The sequence below is a fragment of the Gigantopelta aegis genome, chromosome 2 (genome assembly GCF_016097555.1).
Source record: "Gigantopelta aegis isolate Gae_Host chromosome 2, Gae_host_genome, whole genome shotgun sequence".
In the NCBI taxonomy this organism is placed as follows: Eukaryota; Metazoa; Mollusca; class Gastropoda; order Neomphalida; family Peltospiridae; genus Gigantopelta; species Gigantopelta aegis.
This window is the reverse complement of record NC_054700.1, coordinates 49120949-49148364: the sequence shown is the minus strand read 5'-3', so window position 1 is coordinate 49148364 and position 27416 is coordinate 49120949. Positions and strand designations below refer to the sequence as shown.

Below are 27416 nucleotides of genomic sequence, written 5' to 3'. Positions count from 1 at the left end.
TGTTGAGCCACGATTTCTTGCTGTGACAACCTTTAATACCACTTCTTTGTTCCTTTATCCCAGGGTGTTGAGCCACGATTTCTTGCTGTGACAACCTTAATACCACTTCTTTTTTTCTTTATCTCAGGGTGTTGAGCCAAAAGGTCTTGCTGTGACCACCTTTAACAATCAGCAGGTGGCGGTGATCGGCAGTGGAAGGATGGGTGGACTGTTCGTGTATCATTTCGACGCCAACTTTGACGGCACGATCCATGGCGTCGAGGACAGCTTCCTCCGCCCAGGTCGCGTGGACGACTCGTGGGCCAATCTCTATAACAGCGTCAACCCCATGGACGCCGGGCTGGGCAAAATTGCTCAAATACTGTGAGTTTACATCTGTGTTTGTGTGTGTGTTTGTGCGTGCGTGCGTGTGTGTGTGTGTGTGTGTGTGTATCTGTATGTTTGTCTCTATCTCTTCTCTGTCTCTCTCTCTCTCTCTCTCTCTCTCTCTCTGTCTCTCTCTGTCTCTCTCGCTGTGTGTCTGTCTGTCCCTCTCTGTCTCTGTATCTGTCTGTCTGTCTGTCTCTGTGTCTCTGTCTGTTTGTCTGTCTCTCTCTCTCTCTCTCTCTCTCTCTCTCTCTCTCTCTCTCTCTCTCTCTCTCTCTCTCTCTCTCTTATGTTTCTGTCTCAGTCTCTCTCTGTCTCTCTCGCTGTGTGTCTGTCTGTCCTTCTCTGTCTCTGTATCTGTCTGTCTGTCTCTGTTTCTGTGTCTCTGTCTGTTTGTCTGTCTCTCTCTCTCTCTCTCTCTCTCTCTCTCTCTCTCTCTCTCTCTCTCTCTCTCTCTCTCTCTCTCTCTCTCTCTCTCTCTCTCTCTCAGTCTCACTCGAAAGGTTAATTCATACTTTTATTGTCGAGCTCATGCAAAACTAAATTGTTTAAGTATTAGGTAAACTACAAAACGTTGGACGATAGCCTACTGTGTGTCTCTTTCTTTTTGTCTCTGTCTGTCTGTCTGTCTGTCTCTGTCTCTGTCTTTCTGTCTGTCCCTCTGTCTGTCTGTCTGTCTCTCTGTCTCTCTCTCTCTCTGTCTGTCTCTCTCTCTCTCTCTCTCTCTCTCTCTCTCTCTCTCTCTCTCTCTCTCTCTCTCTCTCTCTCTCTCTCTTTCAGTCTCACTCGAAAGGTTCATTCATACTTTTATTGCCGACCTCATGCAAAACTAAATTTTAAAAAACATTATTAGGTAAACTACAAAACGTTGACGATAGCGTACCAAAATGTAATATGAACTGTGTTAAAATCATACTCAATTGACTGGAAAATGAGGATCAGGTGTGAACAGAAGGGTAGGCGGTGAAGTATATATTTAGCTTTACTCACTAAGTAACAACATACCATTAACCCCTCTTCTGGAGAGATAGCCCACTAAATATGGTGGATCTTTGGCGATGAACTTGTTATTTATCTAGGGATTTTGGTAGCATATGTATTGAAGTTTAGTGGACAGTAACGCACACCCAGAACTTCCCTCCTGGGTAGGTGCCTGCATCCAGCATAGCAGGCTTTCTTCACATGGCCTCGTAACCCATCATTGTTTTTCTATATTATAAACATTACCTACCTACCTGCACACTTCGATTGTTTTAAACGTTATTTCAGGGTTGGATAACACATTATACGTGTTTTTGTACTATAAACATCACCTACCTGCTCATTTCGATTGTTTTAAATTCTATTCAAGGGTTTTGTAAACCATTATGTTTGTTTCTGTACTATCAACAATATCTGCATGCTCATTGTGTTTATACTAAACGTTATTTCAGGGTTTGATAACTCATCATTGTGTGTCTGTATGATAGACATCACCTACATGCTGGTTTCGATTGTTTCAAACGATATTTTAGGGGTTTATAACCCATTATGTGTAATATAAACATCATCTGCTTGCTCATTGTGTTTGTTTTAATAACCCATTATGTGTATTTCTGTACTGTCAACATCACCTGCTAATTTCCATTGTTTTAACACTATTCCAGAGTGGTTGAGAATCCCAATGACAACATGGATAGAACAGTCGTCGCTCTCTGCCAGGGTCTCGGGGTCATCGAGTTCTTCAAGATGACAGCTGCTTAACTCACAAACAGGGCATATTCGACACTTCAGTTCGTTAATCATGCAATAAATCTGTCTTCACACTTCTGTTGGATGTTGTTGTTTTGTTCTTGTTATTTCAAGTTATTTACCTTTTAGGATTAGTTAGTAGTAGTAGCAGCAACAGCAACAGTAATAGTAGTAGTCTCAGTAGCAGTGGTAGAAGTAGTAGTAGTAGTAGTAGCAGCAGTAAGAGTAGCAGTATCAGAAGCATCCATAGTAGTTATAGTAAAAGATGTAGCATTGGCTTTGAGAGGAGTTTTTATTGGGGATCCACCCTCATTGGGGTGAGGCAATTACAGTGTGCAATGGGACGACAGAAGAACATGAGTAGTAGTAGTAACAATAATGGTGGTTGTAGTAGTAGTAGTTGCATTAAAAGCAACAGTAGTAGCGGTAGTAATAGTGGTAGTAATTGTAGTAATAGTAGTAGTAGCAGCAGTAGAGGTATTTTGTCCCCATACAACATAGTATAATCTATCTTTCTAAAACATTTCTTGTTTGTGCGCATCTGACAGAAAAGCTTATATGTTGGATGTAAACATATACACACGTTTGTATCCTTGTTATTTTATCTGTTCCTGGTGATGTCCACCACTTGTGTTTGGCTTTGTACTCGCTGGTCATCTGTGACAATTCAGCCCTGATATCAATAATTTTCAGGATAGATTCATTTTCACTAACTCCATTGATACTTCCCACTTCCTTTTTGAAATTACAATTCGCTGCTCAAGTGTTGGCTCCTGGGCCAAGGACAAGAAACCTTACATGATGGACAGGGTCTACCCTGTATACTGGATACGATACATATGGTAACTATCTTACATGATGGACAGGGTCTACCCTGTATACTGGATACGATACATGTGGTAACTATCTTACATGTTGGACAGGATCTACCCTGAATACTGCATACGATACATGTGTTAAATATCTTACATGATGGACAGGGTCTACCCTGTATACTGGATACGATACATGTGGTAACTATCTTACATGATGGACAGGGCATGCCCTGTATACTGGATGCGGTACATGTGGTAACTATCTTACATGATGGACAGGGTCTACCCTGTATACTGGATACGATAAATGTGGTAACTATCTTACATGATGGACATGGTCTACCCTGTATACTGGATACGATACATGTGGTAACTACCTTACAAAGGACAGGGTATACCCTGTATACTGGATACGATACATGTGGTGACTATCTTACAAAGGACAGGGCCTACCTGTATACTGGATACGATACATGTGGTGACTATCTTACAAAGGACATGGTCTACCCTGTATACTGGATACGATACATGTGGTGACTATCTTACAAAGGACAGGCTCTACCCTGTATACTGGATACGATACATGTGGTAACTATCTTACATGATGGACATGGTCTACCCTGTATACTGGATACGATACACGTGGTAACTATCTTACATGATGGACAGGGTCTACCCTGTATACTGGATACGATACATGTGGTAACTATCTTACATGATGGACATGGTCTACCCTGTATACTGGATACGATACATGTGGTAACTATCTTACAAAGCACAGGGTCTACCCTGTATACTGGATACGATACACGTGGTAACTATCTTACATGATGGACAGGGTCTACCCTGTATACTGGATACGATACACGTGGTAACTATCTTACATGATGGACATGGTCTACCCTGTATACTGGATACGATACATGTGGTAACTACCTTACAAAGGACAGGGTATACCCTGTATACTGGATACGATACATGTGGTGACTATCTTACAAAGGACAGGGCCTACCTGTATACTGGATACGATACATGTGGTGACTATCTTACAAAGGACATGGTCTACCCTGTATACTGGATACGATACATGTGGTGACTATCTTACAAAGGACAGGGTCTACCCTGTATACTGGATACGATACATGTGGTAACTACCTTACAAAGGACAGGGTCTACCCTGTATACTAGATATGATACATGTGGTAACTATCTTACATGATGGACAAGGTCTACCCTGTATACTGGATACGATACATGTGGTGACTATCTTACAAAGGACAGGGTCTACCCTGTATACTGGATACGATACATGTGGTAACTACCTTACAAAGGACAGGGTCTACCCTGTATACTAGATATGATACATGTGGTAACTATCTTACATGATGGACAAGGTCTACCCTGTATACTGGATACGATACATGTGGTGACTATCTTACAAAGGACAGGGTCTACCCTGTATACTGGATACGATACATGTGGTAACTACCTTACAAAGGACAGGGTCTACCCTGTATACTAGATATGATACATGTGGTAACTATCTTACATGATGGACAAGGTCTACCCTGTATACTGGATACGATACATGTGGTGACTATCTTACAAAGGACAGGGTCTACCCTGTATACTGGATACGATACATGTGGTAACTACCTTACAAAGGACAGTGTCTACCCTGTATACTAGATATGATACATGTGGTAACTATCTTACATGATGGACAAGGTCTACCCTGTATACTGGATACGATACATGTGGTAACTATCTTACAAAGGACAGGGTATACCCTGTATACCGGATACGATACATGTGGTAACTATCTTACAAAGGACAGGGTCTACCCTGTATACTGGATACGATACACGTGGTAACTATCTTACAAAGCACAGGGTCTACCCTGTATACTGGATACGATACACGTGGTAACTATCTTACATGATGGACAGGGTCTACCCTGTATACTGGATACGATACATGTGGTAACTATCTTACAAAGGAACTTGGGGGGAAATCTCTCTAAGTGATTCTATTTACAGTATTCCTCGAAGGTATAGGTGTAAGATGCAATTTTAGGAAGCCTTCGTTACGTGATTAGGCCTAAAAACATATAATAATAATTAAAAACAAATACTATTGTGTGTTTCTGTAGGTAGGATAGGTCGTGTTTTTGGTGGTTGTTGTCAGATTTAAACAAAAATAATAAATTCATGCCATATTTACCCATCTTTCAAAACAGTATGTTTTGTCATTATATATATACATACATACATACATACATACATACATACACACATATATATATATATATATTTCACAGTATATTGCTCATAATTTTAAACACCACCACCCTAAAACAACATGTTCAAATAAACATAAATGATTTTGTGTTTTTCTTTCTTTTTTCAAGTTATGGCACTACCACTTTTTACTGGGGGCTACTAGATTTTATAACCTGGTAGCCCGATGGGCGTCTATTTTTACCTTTGTATCAGGTGAGGAATCTTGTTTAGCTACAATATTATAAACATTGTTCCTGATGAACGAATTCTAGCCTAATGTACAGTTTGTTAATTTAAATTAATGCATGAAAAATCCACCGAATGCAAAATTTGTTTGCGTGTATAATGGATCCGGTTTCTCTGAAACAATTAACTGTTTAGAAAGCATCTGTAATCAAAACTTGCTGAAATAGTATGACACTAACAAGGAATTAACAAATCTTTAATACTGGCCCTTAATTAATGTTGTGGAGAGTAATATGTTAGCCATCAAGATAGCTGTAGCCATCATATCGACCTACCAACTGAGCCTAAGCCAAAACCCATTACTAGTATTATGGCACTGGCATAATAGCTTTTAAAAGAATTCATATTTTACAATTACTTTGGCAATTAAACCACATAAACCCCAATTTAATTAACGTGTAATACCTTTTTGTTTTAACATAGTATCTCTTGAAACACACAGTTTACATTTTATATTATTTTAATTTTAAGGGAGGATATAAAAAATAAAAACAGATTCAAAATATACAGAAGCACAATTTGATCAACCTTTTACAAACAATATTTTTAACCAGCAGCACTGCTCGTATCATTTACTTCCACTTGGAAATTTGGCTTTAACATACATTAAAACACTTATATACCAGGTATTATTACTAATGATGTATTGTGCACGCTATGTATGAAAATATTTGATATGTTAACTGTTTCTTCTTACCTTGACGGTTTAAATATCTCTAAAACATGCTAACTGTGATTGGAGGTTGACTGATTTGTTTCAGCCACCTACACCAAAAATACAAATCAAAACAAAAAGCTTACAATCATATGCGGAATTAACGTGTTTTCTAATTATTAAGATATAGCTTTGATGTCAATCCCCTGAAAAAAATGGGTTTCATCACTTAGAGAATGTGGTGGCCGTGCAGATGGTCTCAGTTATCTTCGCCGTAAATGACGCTGCTGTCGGATCGGGTGGACCGCATCCTGAAATGTCTATCCTACCGACAGTGGGAATCTTTTGTCGACTGACTATCATGCTCACATTATTGAGCTTCCTTGTCGTATATTTTGTCAGGTCAACCTCTGTTGCCATGTGCTGCACTGACTCAAACAAATGCCAGACGATCGGTATCCTTTCACACAGGGTCTGGCTGTCTGTTTGGTCTCGGTCAGATCCAACACTACCCCTCTCTATAGTTAGACGACAGTGTCTAGTTTATGTTTGACAGTCATTGCGTTGCTGCACCTTCCATAATGTTCGAGCTACTATCTGGTCACAATACATATCGCTAGGCGTTTTCCCTTGATACTGAACCCGTGGTTACGGCCCTCGACACTTCTATTTTGGCATCATCGAAGTCGAAGCCCTCCGCCAACTGTTGAATACTGCCATAGGTTAGAGGTCAGGTTAATATGAAAACAAATGAAGAAAACTCTTTTACTAACTACGTAACCTGAGTCTTGGGTTTTGCTCTTCCTCACTTCTGTCTTCCTCTTGGCGTCTTTTGGACCACAGAAGGAAGTAGATATCATGTGATGTGAAGAGGTAGCTCTGGGCATTATGGACGATTTTCTCCTGTTGGGATCTCTCTCTCTCTCTCTCTCTCTCTCTCTCTCTCTCTCTCTCTCTCTCTCTCTCTCTCTCTCTCTCTCTCTCTCTCTCTTATTTCTATTTTCTCTAGCGTTCTAGTCCCTGTTTTTATAGTTATCTCTTATTCTTTGTCTAACTCGCTCTACACTCTGATAACTGTTCCAAATATACCTTTTCAGGCATATCGAACATACGAAAGACATTTCTTATCATGCAGATGTTTTTATCCCATGGCTACACTCAGTCGTCCCCTCAAATGTCGTCTGCATTATCTTACTGCAACGTGCATGTGTTAAATACTGACGTCATATTTGTGTTCCTCGCGTGTTAAGTCAGGTAAGTAGTTTTAGATTTTATTCAATAATTGTGATTACAAAATATAGATTGTAAAATGTAAATGTCTATAAAAGCTACAAACTAGAACTAAAAATTTAATGTGAAGAAATTAATGTTAAAGTTTGTTTAGTTTAACGACACAACTAGAGCACATGATTTATTAATCATCGGCTATTGTTAAGTTTGACATATAGTCTTAGAAATGAAACCTGCTACATTTTCCCATTAGTAGCAAGTGATTTTTTATATGCACCAACCTAAGGACAGGGTAACACACACCAAGGCTATTGATCAGTCGTGGTGCACTGGCTGGAACGAGACATAACCCAATGGGTTTACAAACGGTGGTTGATGTCAGTTTCAAGGAACATTTACAGAACTAACAAACCCAAATCGAGAGATTCCATTTGCGATTTAACCGTGGGCTAAAGCGTTGTATTTGTTCACAAAGTCACGCTTGGTAAGTTCTGGGTTCGAATACTTAAGCTGAACGCATAAAAAAAGTTTCACAGCTGTAGATTCTTAAAAAAAATAATCTACAGTTAGAACAATACTGTGACGTCACAAATATTAATTAAAAACTAAAACAGAATTCTCTCTCCATAGCCCATGGTCTATGATCATAACCACAGCAATTTTGTTTCACTGTTTTATCTCTTAATATTGTTGTCTATATACATGGTATATGTATATTACACTAGTGTATGATGTTCCAGAGAATGATTATAATCGAAATCGATGATAGAATCCCAATCATTTCCCAACATATTTGACACATATAACAGCCAATGTATTTGCTATGCTGTGGCGACATTAAACATTCATTCATTAATGTTTTTGTTCATTCATCCATCCATCCATTCATTCAGTCGTTCGTTCGTTCGTTCGTTCATTCATTTATTTGTCCATTCATTCATTCATTTGTTTATTCGTTCTTTCATTCATTCATCCAGTCAATCATTCATTCATTCATCAATTCATTCATTCGTTCGTTCGTTCATTCATTCAAACATTCTGTACATGGTTACTTTTATAAAACCCCACACCCCATTTATTGTCTGGAACTATACTGGCTAACTCTTTTAAGAATCTATATCCCATATTATTAGGACTCAAATGATGCCAAGATCAAGAACTATATAAGCTATGAAATTCCGGACATGATAAGCGTAGATATTTTGTAAAACTCTTGCCGATGGTTAGTGGGAAAACAAAAGTAGGAATAACACCTACTGCTACACAAAATAATTAGTAAAGATTTCTATCGTGCACATTACAGTGGTCCGTGTTATTGTGGTGTTAAGCTTTAAAGGGACAGACCCTAGTTTCAACCCGTGAAAATTAACACCAAGTTTAGTTAATCTACAAACCTGTAACACATTTGGATAAAGTTACAATTAAGTAAAACATGAGTCTGTGACTTTGAAATGATGAAATACCTTCTGAAAACGGACTAAAACTCGACTCCAAAACTGTTACTTCTCAGACGCACATGCATTTTGTGATATTAAAAACACCAGGATGACCAAAGACACTTCGAATGTACGGAAATTGATAATCTGAACCATAAAATGTAAGTAAAGTATGATTTCAGTTATCAAAAACGGCTACAATAGTCCAAAATATATCTTAGTGTTTAAAAACTAGGGTATGTCCCTTTAATAATACGTTTACCTTATTATCTGGGTCGAAATGTTAAACAAAATAGTCAAATTACGTTAGTCGAATATTTTTCTTATTAATTATTTTTGTACAAATGCAAAAAACAGTTTAGGTTTGATTATTATTTTTAATTATTATTTGTATTGATTTTTGTTCCGTGGTTTTGTAACATTCTGTTAACCCCTGTTTAAGCTAACTAAATTTCGAACAACTGGCCCTTGTTATCTATTTCAGTATCTATCTCTCTGTCTGTATGTCTATTTATTATTATTATCAAAGATAAAAAGTTAGTTTTGTTTATTGACATCACTAGATCACAATGATTTATTAATCATCTGCTACTGGATGTCAAACTTGTGTTGTTGTTGTTATTATTATTATTGTTATTGTTGTTGTTGTTGTTGCTGCTGTTGCTGTTGCTGTTGTTGCCGCTGCTTATGTTATTTCTCCTACTTCTATTTTAAAATTTTATCAGTTCCATCATGCATTTCGTCCTGGTGTTTCTACTTGGCGTGTCCGCCATCAACGCTGCAGTACAACTTGTTCCGGAGAGCTATGTGAAGATTCCATACAATGCTGCCGGAAGTACTGTTCCATTTAGAAATACTGCCTTGAAAATGGCGCTGGATCCCCAAAGCGAGTTTTTATACATTCTTGGTAAGACTGTGTTGAGAACGGAAGCAAATGAAAAATATGATTTTTTAATGAGACCAGCTGTAAGCTGTCTTCTTTTTCTCTTGTTGTCTGTTTGTTGTTTGTTGTTCCTTGCAGTTGTTCTTGTTTTGGAGTACCAAGACCTTTTAACTTTTAGAGTTTAGAGTTTAGAGTGAGACTCAGATTTGAAGTTTGTCAAACAAGCTGGGGGTGGAATGTGGTTCAGAATTATTATTTTTTTAATCACTGGCGGGTTCCTCCATTTTGTAAGTCAGAAGTAGATTATCAGTAGATTCACTGGAATTATTGGTATTCGTCAATAAATATTCGTATTCAAGACTACACATGATAGATACCGGTATCATATTTGCCACTTAGTCTATTCGTTGAAGCTCAAGTATGTATGATAAATAGCTTCACATGAACTGATCAGACATATAATCTTAATTAACTGAGTGTGTTGCCCGTGGATGTAAACGGTGATTTCCTCAAGAATCCTTGCCGAAAAATATAAAAGTACACAACCAATATTCATGGCTTTAAAATATTGAAATATCAGTCAGTTATTTGTTACGAGGTGTATCGAACACCCTTTAACAGTGTGCATGTGCTAAATACAGGTTGTAACTATACCAAATAAAATCACATGTTAACGTTTGTGCTTAAAAAGACTGTATGCAATATACCAACCAAACTATGACCCATAAATATCAGTACTACAACCCCTATCGTTTTAACCGAAGAAAATGGTACCTTTCATGGCTCATTTTCGGTATAACCAGATGTTTTTACAACACCCCTAGTTTCGCACAAAATTTGAATACTTTTTTTTACAGGTACCCCATACATGTTCCAAGCACAAGGCTACTTGGCATAGTGGTACTAGATGAAATAAAATTGCATACATTTTTTGCCTAGATGAAACTGTTTGGGTTTTTTTACAACCAACACACGCACATTTAAAACCAATCACAGGACCTGTGGTGTTAACTTCTCTGTCAAAAGTTCCGTGCACCTCGAACTTCGACCCAGCCGGGGGTTATTTGGTTTAGTGCTACCTATAGTACTTTCTATGTTTACAGGCTGTATCGTTATTTGAACCAAATGCACAACATTGTAGCATATTTCTGCAGGCATCATAGTGACTAGGTATTTTCTGTTGATGGAGCTACAAATCAAATTCAGACTAAAGATCCAATGTTAACATGTCGGTCACCTTTAATTGGTTGCTTCTTTAAGATAGTTCTTAATCATTTTGTCCATCCACTCATTAAGGCGACTACAACTGGGACAACAACGACGGTCGGGACGGCTTCGTCCACATCACCGACGTCCGTAACACGTCCGCACCGAGCATCGTGCACTTCCAGCTATTCTCCAACGCCAACGACGGCATCCCGACAGACATCGCGTTCTGCAGGTCGGGCAACACACAGAGAGTGGCTATCATATTCAAATCCAACAAGAGGGTCGTGGGGGGACACTTGCAAATCTGGAAACCGTACTTGCGATATGACAGAACGTTCACTCAAGAGAGGTCGCCCTGCACAGGTGAGACATATAAAGTTTTGTTGTGAATACTACAGGAACACCGGGTAAAGGAATTTATATTACAGCTTAAACTATAAAACGTCATTACATCATTATTAAAAGAAACGTGAGAAAATACAAATGCCTAGCACAAGATTTCCATAATATAAATTATTATTTTTTCTATTAATTAAAACAGAAACTCTTCTCTTACATGTCTGTAATCTTGAAATAAAAAAATCGCAACATTTCAGTGTTCTTCAATCTATTTCAAATTATATCAGAGAACGCAGATTTCAACCAAATTTGATATAATCTGAACGACAAAACCGTACACATGATGAGGGCTGTATTTCTGCACAATATAGAATTGAAGGGGCATTTGGCAAAAACTAGTGGATGATTTCATGAATCTCTATCTAGTGCCTCATCTATAGGAGGGCAGCCACTCTCGAGGAGATCTTTTACTGGAGATTTAATCCTTCTTGCACTACCATAAAGAGGACTGCCACTCCCAGACTAATTTACTAAATTAAAACTAGCACAGGACAAAGCTCATTATAATAAGTACAACTGTGATGGCATCAGGTGTTCGCGAACGTTCATCATATCCTGCCCCACCGTTGGCATCCGTCATTAGTACGGCCACCATCGCTGTCTGTTTACAAATATTATTTTCTGTATTTATTCAGTTGGGGTGGACCCAGTGGCGGTTGTCAGTGACCCTAGCTGTGACTACTTCGTAGTGGCTAGTGAGGCGAGACCAGGCATGGTTGGAGAAGTGTTCGAGGACAGGGAGCCGACGATTGAGATTGTAGAGCTCACCAGTGACGGATACGCTGTCGTCACCGTCTCTTTAGAGTACGTTCTATGATGTGTTCAAGAGGGCTAACTGGTGTTTGTGCAGTTATGAACGTCTATTTTCTAAGTCACGTGATATTATTTGGCCCAATCCCAGCATTTATAACAACAAGAGTGTTTTCTGATTGGAATTATTTAACTTTAAGCTCAAAACCCAGTCTAGCAAACGACCACGAGCGCTCATCCCCATGAACATCCAACAAAACATACTTCAGGTTACATTTCATCAATTCGGCAAGGGCTGCTGACTTACAACAATTACCTCTTTCGATCAACACCACAAAGCAAACAAAATCGTATCTATATATATGACAGAACCAAGACAAAGGTGTAACTGCTACCATGAGTAAGTTAATTTCACGTATTACACAGTATTAAAATATGACGTCAAGTAAAGGGACATTCCTGAGTTTGCTACATTATAAGATGTTTCCGACTAATAAAATATTTCTACGATTAAACTTACATATTAAATATATTTTCTTGTTTAGAATATCAGTGTCTGTATATTTAATGTGTTTCTGGTCGTCTTACTATTTGTAACAAACCCAAAGTGGGTTTTGTCTTCAAATAATACGAAAAAATATATTTTAGGGAATAAAATTAAATTTTACCTAGTACAAATATCAGGACGATCAGAAACATGTTTAATATACAGCCAATAATATATTATGCAGAAAATATATTTGATATGTAATTACAATCGTTAAATAGTTTCTGTTAGTCAATAACATCTTAAAAAGTGCAGCAAACTCAGGAATGTCCCTTTAATTGGTGACCTCTTGGCTGTTTTCAGCACTGCTGTCAACCTGGACGAGAACCACGTGCGGTACAGCTTCAGACCGACAGGCGGGAACATCAAGACCCAGCTCGAGCCGTCCTACATGTCCATGGACGAGGCGCAAAACGTCTACATCTCATTCTCGGTGAGCCACTGACCGGTTCTTCGCCATGACGGATAATGTATAATACAACCCCTGCAATTAAGAAAATGACCACGGCAAAAAAAAATAAAAAATTCCATTGAAAAAAAATCAATATAGTCCAAGGCAAAAAAGTGCTGTAGAGTATTAAAAATTCCACGGTAATCTCCGCGGCATTGCCGATTGCCGTGCACAATTGCAGGAGTTGTAATACAAGTCCATCTGACAACATGCTGTTAAATGTGTTAATGTGTAACATATCCTTTTATTTTCTTCTGATAATATGCTTGCGATAGCATGCTGTTAATTGGCAAAATGCCATTTCAATTTCATTTAATTTTCATCAAGTTACTTGCTGTCAGTGTGTAAAATTGCCTTTCATTTTCATCAGATTACATGCTGTCAGTGTGAAAAATTATCTTTCATTTTCATCTGATAACATGCTGTCAGTGTGTAAAATTCCCTTTCATTTTCATCTGATAACAAGATTCTGGTAGCATTATTTGAATGCGTAAAACTGTCTTCCATTTCCTTCTGATGACATACTTCCTATAACCTTTTCTTTCATTATTACTTGATAACATGCCGTTAATATGTAAAATGTCCTTTCATTTTCATCTGATAACATGCTGTTACTGTACACATTTCCCTTTCATTTTCATCTGATAACGTACTTTTAATGTGTAGAATGTGCTTTTCTTTCCATCTAATAACATGTTATTAATGTCTAAAATGTCCTTTCATTTTCATCAGATAGCATGCCTCTAATAACGTTATTACTGTGTAAAATGTCCTTTCTTTTTCATCTGATAGCATACCTCTAATAACGTTATTAATGTGTAAAATGTCCTTTCTTTTTCATCTGATAGCATGCCTCTAATGACGTTATTAATGTGTAAAATGTCCTTTCGTTTTCATCTGATAGTATGCATCTAATAACATGTTATTAATGTGTAAAATATCCTTTCACTTTTCATCTGATAGCATGCCTCTGATAACATGTTATCAATGTGTACAATGTCCTTTTATTTTGATCTGATAGCATGCCTCTAATAACATGTTATTAATGTGTAAAATGTCCTTTTATTTGCATCTGATAGCATGCCTCTAATAACGTTATTCATGTGTAAAATGTTCTTTCAGTTTCATCTGATAGCATGCCTCTAATAACATGTTATTAATATGTAAAATGTTATTTTATTTTCATCTGATACCATACCTCTAATAACGTTATTAATGTGTAAAATGTCCTTTCATTTTCATCTGATAGCATGCCTCTAATAACGAGTTATTAATGTGTAAAATTTCCTTTACATTCCTCTAGTAACATGCTGTTACTGTACACGTGTAACATTATACTGTAGGGCTATACTCTCAGGACACTCCCATCGGAATACAGATCTGGAGGTAATAAAGTTTGTTTTTATATATATGTATGCATGTATGTATGTGTGTGTATATATATATATATATATATATATATATATATATATATATATATATATATATATATATATATTAATTAATTAATTAAAAGTAAATTTTTCGTTTTACAGGTGAACAATGCCATTGCCAGGTTTAACCTCCCATTGTACATAGATCCCGCCACTAGGAACGACAACCCTCTCAAGTTCTTCTACCAAGGAGATAAACACTGGTCCAATTATAAGATCGACTGTTCCGATTTAGAAGAGGGTAAGAAATTCAAGTTGCGATGTCGACTTCACCATCATATAATCGCATTTACTAATTACAAAAACAGACACAAGTAGTTTTATCCTGCAGCCACTGTTTCTATTGCCATAATATGATGACGGATAAAGCAAAGTCATATCCTGCTACTAGCAGGATATGACTTTTGACGTCACTCATGTGGCGTCACACGCATAACTACATTACAAAATCGCTCGTTTGACCTCTAGGTCATTGTACAATGTGGCTGAAATAACAGAAATAATACCTTTTACCTTATCTTTTATGGTCTGCAGGATAAAGATAATAACTAGTTAATGACGTCGGATATCTGCTTTATCCAGTTCAGGCCGAATGTGAAATTCCGCTTGGCAGAGCCTCGTGGAATTTCCCATTCTTAATTTCACAGGATAAAGCAGATATCCGACGTCATGAACTAGTTATTCTCTATTTAACCTTTAGAGTACTGTATATAGGAAAGTGCATAAACTACCTTTCTGCGATTAGAAGAATGTCGCGGCTTTCCTCTGAATTATTCTAAAAAGTATCAAATATTTGACATCCACTAGCCGAAGATTAATTAACCAACGTGCTACAGTGTTTTGACAGGTTTCTGTAAACAACAAAACAAACGATAAATTTAGCCATTCATATTTTTCTTTAAAACTTTAACTTCATATATTTATCTAGCTATGATTTAGCAAAACCAGACCGGGTGTGGCAGTCCTCTTTGTGGCGGTGTATGGGTGGTGAAATATCTATTAAGGGATCTCCTCGAGAGTGGCTGTCCTTTTATAGACGAGGAATAAGATAGATTCGTGCAATTAACCACCAGTTTGCAAAATTCCCGTTTGACTCTGCATTGTGCAGAGATATGTTTCTGATCAAGTATTACGGTTTTGTTGTTCAGATTCAGATTACATTCATGTATTTTAAAGAAGGAGCCTCCTCCTCAGTGTGAACATTGTCAGTGTACACTGAACGTGCGACACATTTTGGTGAAGTAATCATTTGAAATCATGTGGACGAGACGTAGCCCAGTGGTAAAACGCTCGCTTGATGCGCGGTCGGTTTGAGATCGATCCCCGTCGGTGGGCCCATCGTGCTATTTCTCGCTCCTGCCAGTGCACCATAACTGGTACATCAAAGGCTGTCGTATGCGCTATCCTGTCTATGGGATGGGGCATATGAAAGAGCCCTTGCTGTTAATCGAAAAGAGTAGCCCATGAAGTGGCGACAGCGGGTTTCCTCTCTCAATATGTGTGTCATTAACCATATGTCCGACGCCATATAACCGTAAATAAAATGTGTTGAGTGTGTCGTTAAATATACCATTTCTTTCCTTCCTTCCTTGAAATCATATATTTGGCAACAGACATGTATTGGAATCTAATAAATTCCACTCAGAATTAATTTTATTTTTATTTTTAAAATACGTTGATTTCTAAACAGTTTTAAAATATACTTACCTTGATATTTTCATATACTTACCTTTTCTGACACCTAAGAGCCGATATGTATGTTTGTGTTGGAGTGTCGTTAAACATTCATTCATTCATTCAAATTTCACTACGTATTGGCTGATGTCCAATTGAATGTTTTTTTTTTCTTTCAGTTAACTACCGTGTGAACATGTCTGCCAGGAACATCTACTCGTTCTTCCAGTCGGAGACTCTGGTTCCATTTAGGTGGACAGGGGATAACGAAATCTACCTGGTGGCGGCAGACACAGGGGCGTCCAGAACCTACAACGTGGATAAAGACGGAATCGACTATCAGGAGGGAATCCGAGGCAGAGAATTTCAGTGTAAGCCAGGACTCACAATTTCACCAATTGGTACCACCTGGGGGGACGAATGTTCATAGTGATTTTTGTCAAGGCCTACATCTCTAGGGATGGAAAATTGATGATAGCATTGCAGGACTCACAGCTTTCTGTTTGTATCTACCCGTTTTCTGACCCTACCTCATTTCCACGACAGTTATATATATTTTTTTAATATGTTTCTGTGGGATAGACATGTTAATCAATCTTTCCAGAGATTCTTTAACTCTGCTAAAACTTTGGTTGGAACTGATCAGGCTAGTTTCATAAGACCTTTTAGAGCCTTTGCAGTACAGATGTTCTCAGCAAATGCATTTAATCAACTTTGAATGAGGTTTACTACCAGTACTATGGAATATATTCATAGTCCCTTTAAACGTTTGGCTTTGGAAACTCTGTGATGACACGTTGATTTTCTGCTGTCTCTTTTTAGCAGCAGAATGTAGCCTTAACCATGCCTTAACTAGATTACGGGTATCTTTGTTCACTTTAATTTGGTGGTTTTTAGGAATGCAACCACAAATATTGTTGACAGAAATCTGATCCAAAATGCTGCCAATCTGAAGCCTTCAAACATATCAGGATGCTCATATGGAAAATAGGCTTTGTGCTTAATACGTGGGTGTATATGTGCCATGATACAGCTTGTCAAAGCAGAGCACCGTGGAATCACTAACTTAATAGCACTAAAGTGCAATTCCCACATGAGATTCTCGCAGAAGGCTAAGTAATGCATGTATGTAACTGTGGGATGGTGCATATAAAAGATCCATTGCTGCTAATCAAAAAGAGTAGCCCATGAAGTGGCGACGGCAGGTTCCCTCTCTTAATATCGGTGTGGTCCGTAACAATATGTCTGACGCCATATAACCGAAAATACAATGTGTTGGGTGCGTCGTTAAATAAAATATTTCCTTCCTATGTAACTGTGAAGCATAAAATGTTTTGCAAATTCTTCATTTCTGTGGGATAGACCTTTTAATAAATCTTTCCAGAGATTCTTTAACTCTGCTAAAACTTTGGTTCAACTTTTGTCCAAATAGTAAACTGATCAGGCTAGAAAGAAAGAAAGAAATGTTTTATTTAACGACGCACTCAACACACTTTATTTACGGTTATATGGCGTCAGACATATGGTTAAGGACCACACAGCTTTGGAGAGGAAACACGCTGTCGCCACTACATGGGCTACTCTTTCCGAGTAGCAGCAAGGGATCTTTTATTTGCACTTCCCACAGGTAGGACAGCACAGACCATGGCCTTTGTTGCACCAGTTATGGATCACTGGTCGGTGCAAGTGGTTTACACCTACCCATTGAGCCTTGCGGAGCACTCACTCAGGGTTTGGTGTCGGTATCTGGATCAAAAATCCAATGTCTCGACTGGGATCCGAACCCAGTACCTACCAGCCTGTAGACCGATGGCCTAACCACGACGCCACCGAGGCCGGTTGATCAGTCTAGTGTCATAAGACGTTTTAGAGCTTCATAATATATTTATACATGGTCGTACATCTTGACTGCTAGGACTCAACTATGTCTTCAGCAATCCTATACCCCTGTACCTATCTACAATCCTATACCCCTGTACCTATGTACAATCCTTGAAATTACCATAGCGCCTATAGCACTAAGAATTATTCCATTCTTAAGATAATAATGACATAGCCGTCGTTATGTCTTTGCAAACTGTGTGATTCATTAGCACGGCAATTGTTTGTAAAGGCAGTTTTATTCTGATATGCTCTGGTTCACAATTGTATAAAAACAGTCGTCGGCTCTGAACATGATGTATTTATAGTAGGCAGTTATCTTTGAGATGGTTCATATTGAAGTCTCTAGTACTCATACTGAATTCGGTCCAACTTTGGAATTTCCATTTATCTGTGTTTGTCTGCCTTGCTAGCCTCCAAATGAGTTCATTTGTTTTCAAGCAACTTTAGCTAAATGTTTGGGGTTTGGTTTGATCATTGGTACCATTAATTACCAGTGGCTGTGGTCAATACATGCACCAGCGAATTACATTTTCAAACATTTGTTACACCAGTGAGAGCCACCTCCAGTCTATCAATGTTGTCTAATGCTAGACTCGTCTATACTATGCTAAATGGTGGTTGAAAAGGTACTAATTCGTGATAGCCTCTAGTTTCAGGAGACATAAAGATCTATCATTGTTTTAAGCAGAGAGTATGACGCAACCTTTCATGTTCTTTTTAATGTCTGGATTAGTTCAACATAATATTGAAGGTAGTAATGCATTAATACCGGGTATTAAATTTTAGGAAACGTGTACAGCTGAATCACCAGTGTATTGATGCAATTCATAAATAGGTAAACTTGAATATAATAAAAGTGTGTTGCTTTGATCTTCTAAGTTGTGGAATCAACAGTATGCCTGTTTGTGTAGGTCATATTATGATTTGTTGGTATCTTCCATGGATTCTGTGTACAAAGATACACTTTTAAACAATAATACTGTTGTAGTCATGGTTATATTACAAAGATAACAATAAATACATGATCAATATGGGTTGTAAATCAATAACGTAGATTTTTAATCGGTTTAAGTCTAATATGATCTCATGTTAATGGCATCTCACCAACATTTAACTTCAAATTCACTTTAGCAGCCTAATGTAGATTTGTTTGCAATAAAATCCCTGAAAGAGAACATTTGAGGGTGTCAGCCTAAACTTTAAGAAACATTACTGTTGTGAAATGATGGAAATGCATTACGTAATCTCAAAAAAAAGGTGTTACGTGAGACCCAAACACTCTAGGGATGACACGTTTGCTTAAATTTCTGACATTTATATTCCACTAACTTGCTTTTCCCTTATTTTTGCCTTGCCGATCCAAATAAATATTTTATAATGTGTTTATTTAGTCAATGTTAACAATTCCATTGAAATATTGTGGTTGAATAAATAGGGGTAGCGTTATAAAATGTCTAATTACACAGCTAATCCTGAAAGAAAACTTTATGTACAGGATGTAAATAATAACTGGATGTCCAAATGAGCTTCTGTTGTAATTAGAATATTTAAAGAGGATATCTGAAGCGCTGAGCGTAAACTTTATGCTAAATTTCTACAGAAAAATAAAACTGTGAATTGTATTTTGCAACATTACAGAAAAAGTGTTAAGTGAGACCCTAATTCTCAAAGGATTTCAATATTGGTAACATATCTGAATTCTCCAATCTATTAACTTCGAGTTTTGTATTCCTAAATGCTCTGACAAATTTTGCTGTCTGTAGAATTCGGCGTTAATAATCTTGAACGTAGTTCTCTGTTGTCGTTGCAGCTGGTGACTTAGACAGCAACACCGTACCCATTTCTGAGCTGAGCAACAACAGAATTTTAGGTAGTTTGGAATTCTGGGTATTTAGATGAAACCGTGTGTGTGTGTGTGTGTGCGTGTGTGTGTGTGTGTGTGGTGCGTGTGCGTGCGTGCTACGATTTTATGATTTTGTATATTACGATATTAGGTAATCTGGGATTTTATGTATTTTAGGATTTTCAGGTGGTGGATAGGTGAGTTTTGGATGTTTATTTACTTTAATACTTTAGGGCTATAACATTTTGGCATTTTGGTTAAGTTATGAATTCAGGTATTTTAGGAATGCATATATTTTAGGGTTTTAGGAGTTTAGCATTTTAGGTATTCAGAGCTAGGTCATCAAAACGAGATAGGTTAGTTTATGACTTTTAAAACTAAATGTGGGTGGCTAACTTACTCAGGGTTATGGCTACATGCTAAGGATTAATATTTGGGGCGAATCCAGATCCTACAAATACAGCCATGAGTACTTCCATCACAGCTGTCAAGCCTACAAACTTCACAGCTGTCAAGCCTACAAACTTCACAGCTGTGGTGGCATTACTCATGACGTGTGCCACCAGTAGGGTAAGATATGCTCAACTTTCCTGAACACCTGATATCATCACTGTTATGACAGTGATTCATGAGTGCATGTCGTCACAACTGTACGTATTCTAATGAGCTCTGTCCGGTACTAGTTCTGATTTAATAAACTAGTCTGGGAGTGGCAGTCTTCTTTGTGGCGATGCAAGAGGGGTGAAATCTTCAGGAAACGATCTCGGGAGTGGCTGTCCTCCTATAGACGAGGCACTGAATAGAGAGTCATGGTTTCATCCACTATTTTGCCAAAGCCCTTTTCACTCTCTGCATTGTGCTGGGATACGGCCCTGATCGTGTGTTACGGCTTGTTGTTCAGATGCTTAGTGATTTTGTGTGGAACATCGACAGATTTCGTGCAGATGTTTTGTTTCTTGCTATATCTGCAAATACTAAGCACTTGTGCTTGTTGAAACATTTAGATCAGTTCAACAGAAAGCTAATAATTATATTTAATTAAATTCAAGCACAAGTGCTACTCTGGTATAGGTCCAGAGCTTAATGAAGGCGGGACACAAGTACTTTTTATATATACATGTGTATAACTATCAATCTTTTGAGTCTCAACTTTAAGGCACCTCCCTCCTCCCTCCGTTTCCTATGAGTCTGCTCCCTCCAACACAAACGCTGTTTAACTCACATTCCACCATCCCAGACCTAGAACAAAATTAGTTACGGATACCTATTGTTCATTACTAGGTATGGTACTTGGATTAGTAACTACAACAATATTCTAACTTTAAACCTCAGACTGTTCTGGAAAATTACACTTTCTTTTTTAGGGTGCATGCTGACCATTGTGTGTCTTTTCAGGACGAATGTACTTCAGTAATAACCAGATACCAACTGACGGTTGGAATTCCATTTCTAACAAATTTGAAAAGGTGTACGGTTTCGGCACGAGGAGTATCTCGATTTGGACGACACAGCGGGGAGCCGCCCAGGACGATATACACGAGGTGTGGCAGAGCGGACACAAACTCGCCACGACAGTTGCCGCCAACAGACCGGAAGTCTTTAACGGGGACTGCAGTGGCGGCTGGCTGGCCCCGTCTGCCGAATTCGACAAAAGGTCACCGCACATGGTATGTTATTATATAGAGAATAATACGTGAGTGGCCATCAGATACTATTTATCTTACAACGAGTTGTTTTAAAATGTATCCAACAAGCGAAAGCGAGTTTGTTACATTTTTAAACAACGAGTTGTGAGATAAATGGTATCTAACGGACATGAATGTATTATTCTATTTCTTACATATCCTCAAAAACAAGGTTTTAAGCAAATTTTAACATCTGTTTCGACTAAGAGTTATTTACAGTCGTTGTACTTGTTACACGTCACAGACACATGAATGTCAGGCTAGCTATAGTTACAGACTAATCGATTTCCATCGTGTAGTTTTTCATTGGTTGTATGGCATTGGTGACCTGGTTATCACCTAGGAGCAGCCATTCGTATGTCTTGAAATTGTTAACACACGTACATGTGTTGACAACCACGTGTAACCAAAAATAACGCATGGTGTTTTCATCAACGGGTGTGTAAGAAACAATCATACGGGAAACTTAAAGGTCCACGCTTATGGCACATATATAAAACAAAAACATAAACATTACAGTATTAAAAATAACAAACAAAAATACCATCCCAGTTATTAATAAAGTGACTTTTGTAAAACACTTGGGGGAAAACCCCACTGCTCAGTCGATTTGACCCTCATCAGACATGTGACGTAGCATCCGGCGTTCTGTTAGTAGGTCAACATGCCGAAAGCAGAGAATGATTTATCGAAAAACAGCTGATTTTTAACGGACATTTTCGTCTTATCGCATTTGTACATCTACTCTAATTGTATCTCAATTAGTGATGCAGTGGTATATAAGCAGGTTAACCTAGATACCTACCCACTAGCCCGAGTACTCTGACTGTAAGAGAGCTAGACGGACATTTGGACATAAATACGCTGTCATTACAGTCAGAGACCAAGCTATGTATTTTTTTGGCAATTCCCGACAACCAAAAAGTTGGCAAAGATTTCCGCTCTAATACCACAACAATCCTATGTAAAGGTATTTCACGTCAAACAAACAAACACACACACGCACGCGCAAAAAGTTTGCATTTAATTATGAAAAACAAGCCCCATATTTTTTATCGTTCTAGGCTTGGTACCCTTCACTAGCGTAGGTAGGATTTTATATTGGGATTGGGGGGGGGGGGGGGGGGGGGGACAACCCACACTGTGTATATACATGTGTATGTACGATTCTAAAAAAGGCGCATGGCCGTAACACCTTTCAAAGAGGCACTTTTCTGGGTGATATCTGTGAAAATGTCCTTCTCAATTGAATTTGAAAGAAGTGTCTGACAACCTCGAGCCGTAAAACTATTTTACACTGCCGCCCCTGCTCTGGTACCCTCCCCGCCTCCTCGTTCCCTCCTCCCCCCCCCCCCCCCCCCCCCCCCCCCCACCCCCACCCTTTTGAGGTGTCATATTTAGCGACCACTTTACATTATTGTTGTAATCCCCAGGGATGAAGTGGTCACTACAAACTTATCCCATCGTGCTGGTCCTTCCATTACGCACGGGTTCTGTTTAAGAAACACTTCCATGCAAATCCTGTGATTGTCGGTTTGTTTAAAGTTAGGAAAAACTGCTGCGTTGATACATCCAAACACTAAACAATGGTTCACCATATTTTACATTTTAAAACTATCTGCTAAAGAATATTCCATCCATACAATTCAATTCATGAGAATAAAATTTTCGCGTTTTGAAAATACACGTGTTCCACCTTCCCAGTAAAATGTCTGAAAGGCTGCGAATCACGCTTTCATGTTATGCTGGTTGGCGCGTCACGGGGTCTCGTGACTTAGCTCTTAGAATCGACAGGCGTTTTGGCAAGCGATGGGGAAAACGCGACTTTTTATTGCGAATATAGTAAAAATGGGTACATTTATTAATATTTACTTTATTGATACTTCATATATATTGTAAAATGTACACGTAAATACCAAACAATAGTGAATTACGTTTTTGATAAAGGTGGACCTTTAAGACATTACTCGTTTTCATACCCTATCTATACTCCACGAGTACATCAAAGGTATGTATTGTGTATGGGGAAAACCTGCATATAAAAGATCCCCAGTTGCAGATGCACATGGTGTGTACAATCCCTGTCTGTGAAATGTTGCATATAAAATATCCCTAGCTGCTAATCTTGGCAGCAACGGGTTTCCTCTTTCATTATCTGTGTGGTCCTGGGCCCCGTTCTACGAAGCGATCTTAGCGCTACGATCACCTTAAGTACATAGAGTAGTTATGTACTTAGGTGATTTTAGTGTTAAGATTGCTTAGTGGAACGGGGCCCTGAACCAAATATCCAATGTCACATAAATGTAATTGTGTGTTGTATATATAAAACATTCCTTCCTTCCCATTGATCCGGGAAGTAGCTAATTGGTATAGTGGTAGACACCGATGTCATAGCTCGTTCCAGCCAGTGCACCATGACTGGTATATCAAAGGCCGTAGTATGTACTACCCTGTCTGCGGGATGGTGCATATAAAATATCCTTTGCTGCTAATCGAAAAGAGTAGCCCGTGAAGTGGCGACAGCGGGTTTCCTCTCTCATTGGCTGTGTGGTCCTTATGTTTGACGCCATATAACCGTAAATAAAATGTGTTTCTTTCTTTCTTTCCGATGCCATAGATCATAGGCTTGATCGCCCAAAGTGGACCTAATGGGGATACCCCTACCAGAAGCAGTGCCTCTTGACAAATATCAAAGAATATGTCCTATCTATGGGAGAGAGCATATAAAAATCAGAGTCGCCAGAAGCTGGGAATGACCCCAAGCTCTTCGGAAGCTCTGATCCCCGGGGATGTCTTGTTATAAACGTGCCTCCAGTTTGCTGCCGTTTTAACAGGTTTCCGGCTAGACTAAACGACTAAAATGGCATTTTGAATATATTTTATTGTTCAGAATATCGGTGTCCTGCATATAGGGTTTACTGGGTTTTGTTTTTGTTTATTGTTTTTCTTTTGTCAGCCTAATTATTCTATTTGTAGCAAAAATATTATTAAAATGTTGGCAGGCAACCACATACATGTATATGTACATAACCGTATCGGATTCATCTCTGTTGAAGAACAATACTGACTTTTCTCTCTTAACAGGGTGTGGAGCCAAAAGGTCTTGCTGTGACAACCTTTAACAATCAGCAAATCGTCGTCATCGGCAGCGGAAGAATGGGCGGGCTGTTCGTGTACCGTTTTGACAGCAACTTCGACGGGACGGTCTATGGGGTAGAGGAGAGCTTCCTGCGCCAAGGCCTCGTGGACGACTCGTGGAGCAATCTCTATAACAGCGTCAACCCCATGGACGCCGGGCTGGGCAGAATTGCTCAGATATTGTGAGTTTTATTTAATATCATCCAGTGTTAATTTTTAAGTTCAATGGGAGGTCTGACGAGCCCTGCCGCCACCCCATTTCTGTCTATATCTCTGTCTGTATATGTGTATCCCTCTCTGTGTATGTGTATCCCTCTCTGTGTATGTGTATCCCTCTCTGTGTATGTGTATCCCTCTCTGTATATGTGTATCCCTCTCTGTATATGTGTATCCCTCTGTATATGTGTATCCCTCTCTGTCTGTATGTGTATCAGTTTCTGTGTATGTGTATCCCTCTCTGTGTATGTGTATCCCTCTGTATATGTGTATCCCTCTCTGTCTGTATATGTGTATCCCTCTCTGTGTATGTGTATCCCTCTCTGTGTATGTGTATCCCTCTATGTGTATGTGTATCCCTCTCTGTATATGTGTATCCCTCTCTGTATATGTGTATCCCTCTGTATATGTGTATCCCTCTCTGTATATGTGTATCCCTCTCTGTCTGTATATGTGTATCAGTCTCTGTGTATGTGTATCCCTCTCTGTGTATGTGTATCCCTCTCTGTGTATGTGTATCCCTCTATGTGTATGTGTATCCCTCTCTGTATGTGTATCCCTCTCTGTATAAGTGTATCCCTCTGTATATGTGTATCCCTCTCTGTATATGTGTATCCCTCTCTGTCTGTATATGTGTATCAGTCTCTGTGTATGTGTATCCCTCTCTGTGTATGTGTATCCCTCTCTGTATATGTGTATCCCTCTATGTATGTGTATCCCTCTCTGTGTATGTGTATCCCTCTCTGTGTATGTGTATCTGTCTGTGTATGTCTCTCTGTGTATGTGTATCCCTCTCTGTGTATGTGTATCCCTCTCTGTATATGTGTATCAGTCTCATCATTTGCCAATCCAAAAGGCGGTCACAGGGGTCCCGCGTCCACAACAAACACCCTTTCTAATTACTTTTATTTTGTAATTCATCATCCACAATATATCTAAAATCTTTATTTCAAAATGTCCCGGGGAGCATCATCCCGAAACCCATTATAGGCCTCGGCCCCGTTCCACGAAGCGATTTTAGCACTAAGATCATCTTAAGTGCATTAGGTAGTTATGAATTTAAGGTGACCTTAGCGCTAAGATCGCTTCGTGGAACGGGGCCGAGGCCTATAATGGGTTTCGGGATGATGCTCCACGGGACATTTTGAAATAAAGATTTTAGATATATTGTGGAACGGGGCCCTGGTGCTTATAAAACGTTTAAGAGTCTAGAGACTCTAATAGAGTCTGAGACAGTAATACCATGACAACGCCATACAAATTGTATGCGTGTGAGATTGAGTCTGGACTCTATACAAGTTTTATAAGCACGGGTCCAGATCTCGCTCCGTTTCAGATCTCAGGTCGTTTGCTTTCGACAAACTCAAATTACCCTTTTTAGAATCTCGAGTAACCATGTTGGTTGCACTATACCAATTAATTTCCGGCTGGGTCGAAGTTCGAGGTGTACCGAACTTTTGATAGAGAAGTTAACACCACAAGTCCTGTGATTGGTTATAAATGTGAGTGTGTTGGTTGTAAAAAAAATTAGTTTCATCTGGGCTAAAAATGTATGCAATTTTATTTGATGTAGTACCACCGTGTCAAGTAGCCTTGTGCTTGGAACATGTATGGGGTACCTGTAAAAAAAAGTACTCAAATTTTGTGCGAAACTAGGGGTGTTGCAGAAACATCTGGTTATATCGAAAATGAGCCATGAAAGGTACCATTTTCTGCAGTTAATACTTTGAGGTAGGGGTTGTAGTACTGATATTTATGTGTCACAGTTTGGTTGATATATTGCATATAGTGTTTTTAAACACAAACGTTAACATGGTCTCCTATGGGATTTGAATTGGTATAGTCTAACCTGTTAACCGTAACGGATAGACAGCAGGTGTGGTCACTTTCGAGTCGTAGGATCGATCGCTTTTTAAGAACTTGCCGTCCCAAATGAGTGCACTACAACTAGAACATTAAATGCTGCAGCTTGGCTAGAATATAACGGGCCTGATCCATACTAACATGCCTTATAAAAAAGGCAGTTTCCTCCAATTTACATCTTTCCCATTGAAAAGAAGGAAGAAAATGCTTTATTTAACGACGCACTCAATTCATTTTAGTTACGGTTATATGGCGTCAGACATAGGGTCAAGGACCACACAGATATTGAGATAGTAAACCTGCTGTCGCCACTTCATGGGCTATTCTTTTCGATTAGCAGCAAGGGATATTTTATATGCACCATCCCACAGACAGGGTAGTACATATGCCAGTCGTGGTACACTGGCTGGAACGAAAAATAGCCCAACGGGGCCACCGACGGGGATCGATCCCACTATTGAAAAGAAGTCAGTTCATTAGCTTTATACATTAAACCCTGGGTGGTGAGTGGCAAACTGACGTTTGGTGGTCCAGTGGCAGTGCGCCAACCCAGGACGGTCACACTGGATTGGCGTCTGCGTCCGACAGTTAGTTGGGGTTTTTTTTGCATGACAACCCAATGTGTTTTTCTGTGCTGTAAACATCACCTACATGCTCATGTTATTTAAATGTTTCTTTAG

At 38.8% G+C, this 27416-nt stretch overlaps 1 protein-coding gene across 1 annotated transcript in view; it reads left to right on the top strand.

Annotated features, from left to right (window-relative positions):
- Window positions 1-27416, top strand: part of LOC121388815 — a 47775-nt gene that overhangs the window by 20008 nt on the left and 351 nt on the right. The window contains exons 10-19 of the mRNA XM_041520324.1: window positions 128-363; window positions 9487-9668; window positions 10941-11216; window positions 11888-12056; window positions 12853-12982; window positions 14536-14674; window positions 16287-16478; window positions 19802-19861; window positions 21230-21501; window positions 24604-24839. Of these exons, the coding sequence (XP_041376258.1) occupies window positions 128-363; window positions 9487-9668; window positions 10941-11216; window positions 11888-12056; window positions 12853-12982; window positions 14536-14674; window positions 16287-16478; window positions 19802-19861; window positions 21230-21501; window positions 24604-24839 (1892 nt within the window). The remainder of the gene's footprint in view (window positions 1-127; window positions 364-9486; window positions 9669-10940; window positions 11217-11887; window positions 12057-12852; window positions 12983-14535; window positions 14675-16286; window positions 16479-19801; window positions 19862-21229; window positions 21502-24603; window positions 24840-27416) is intronic.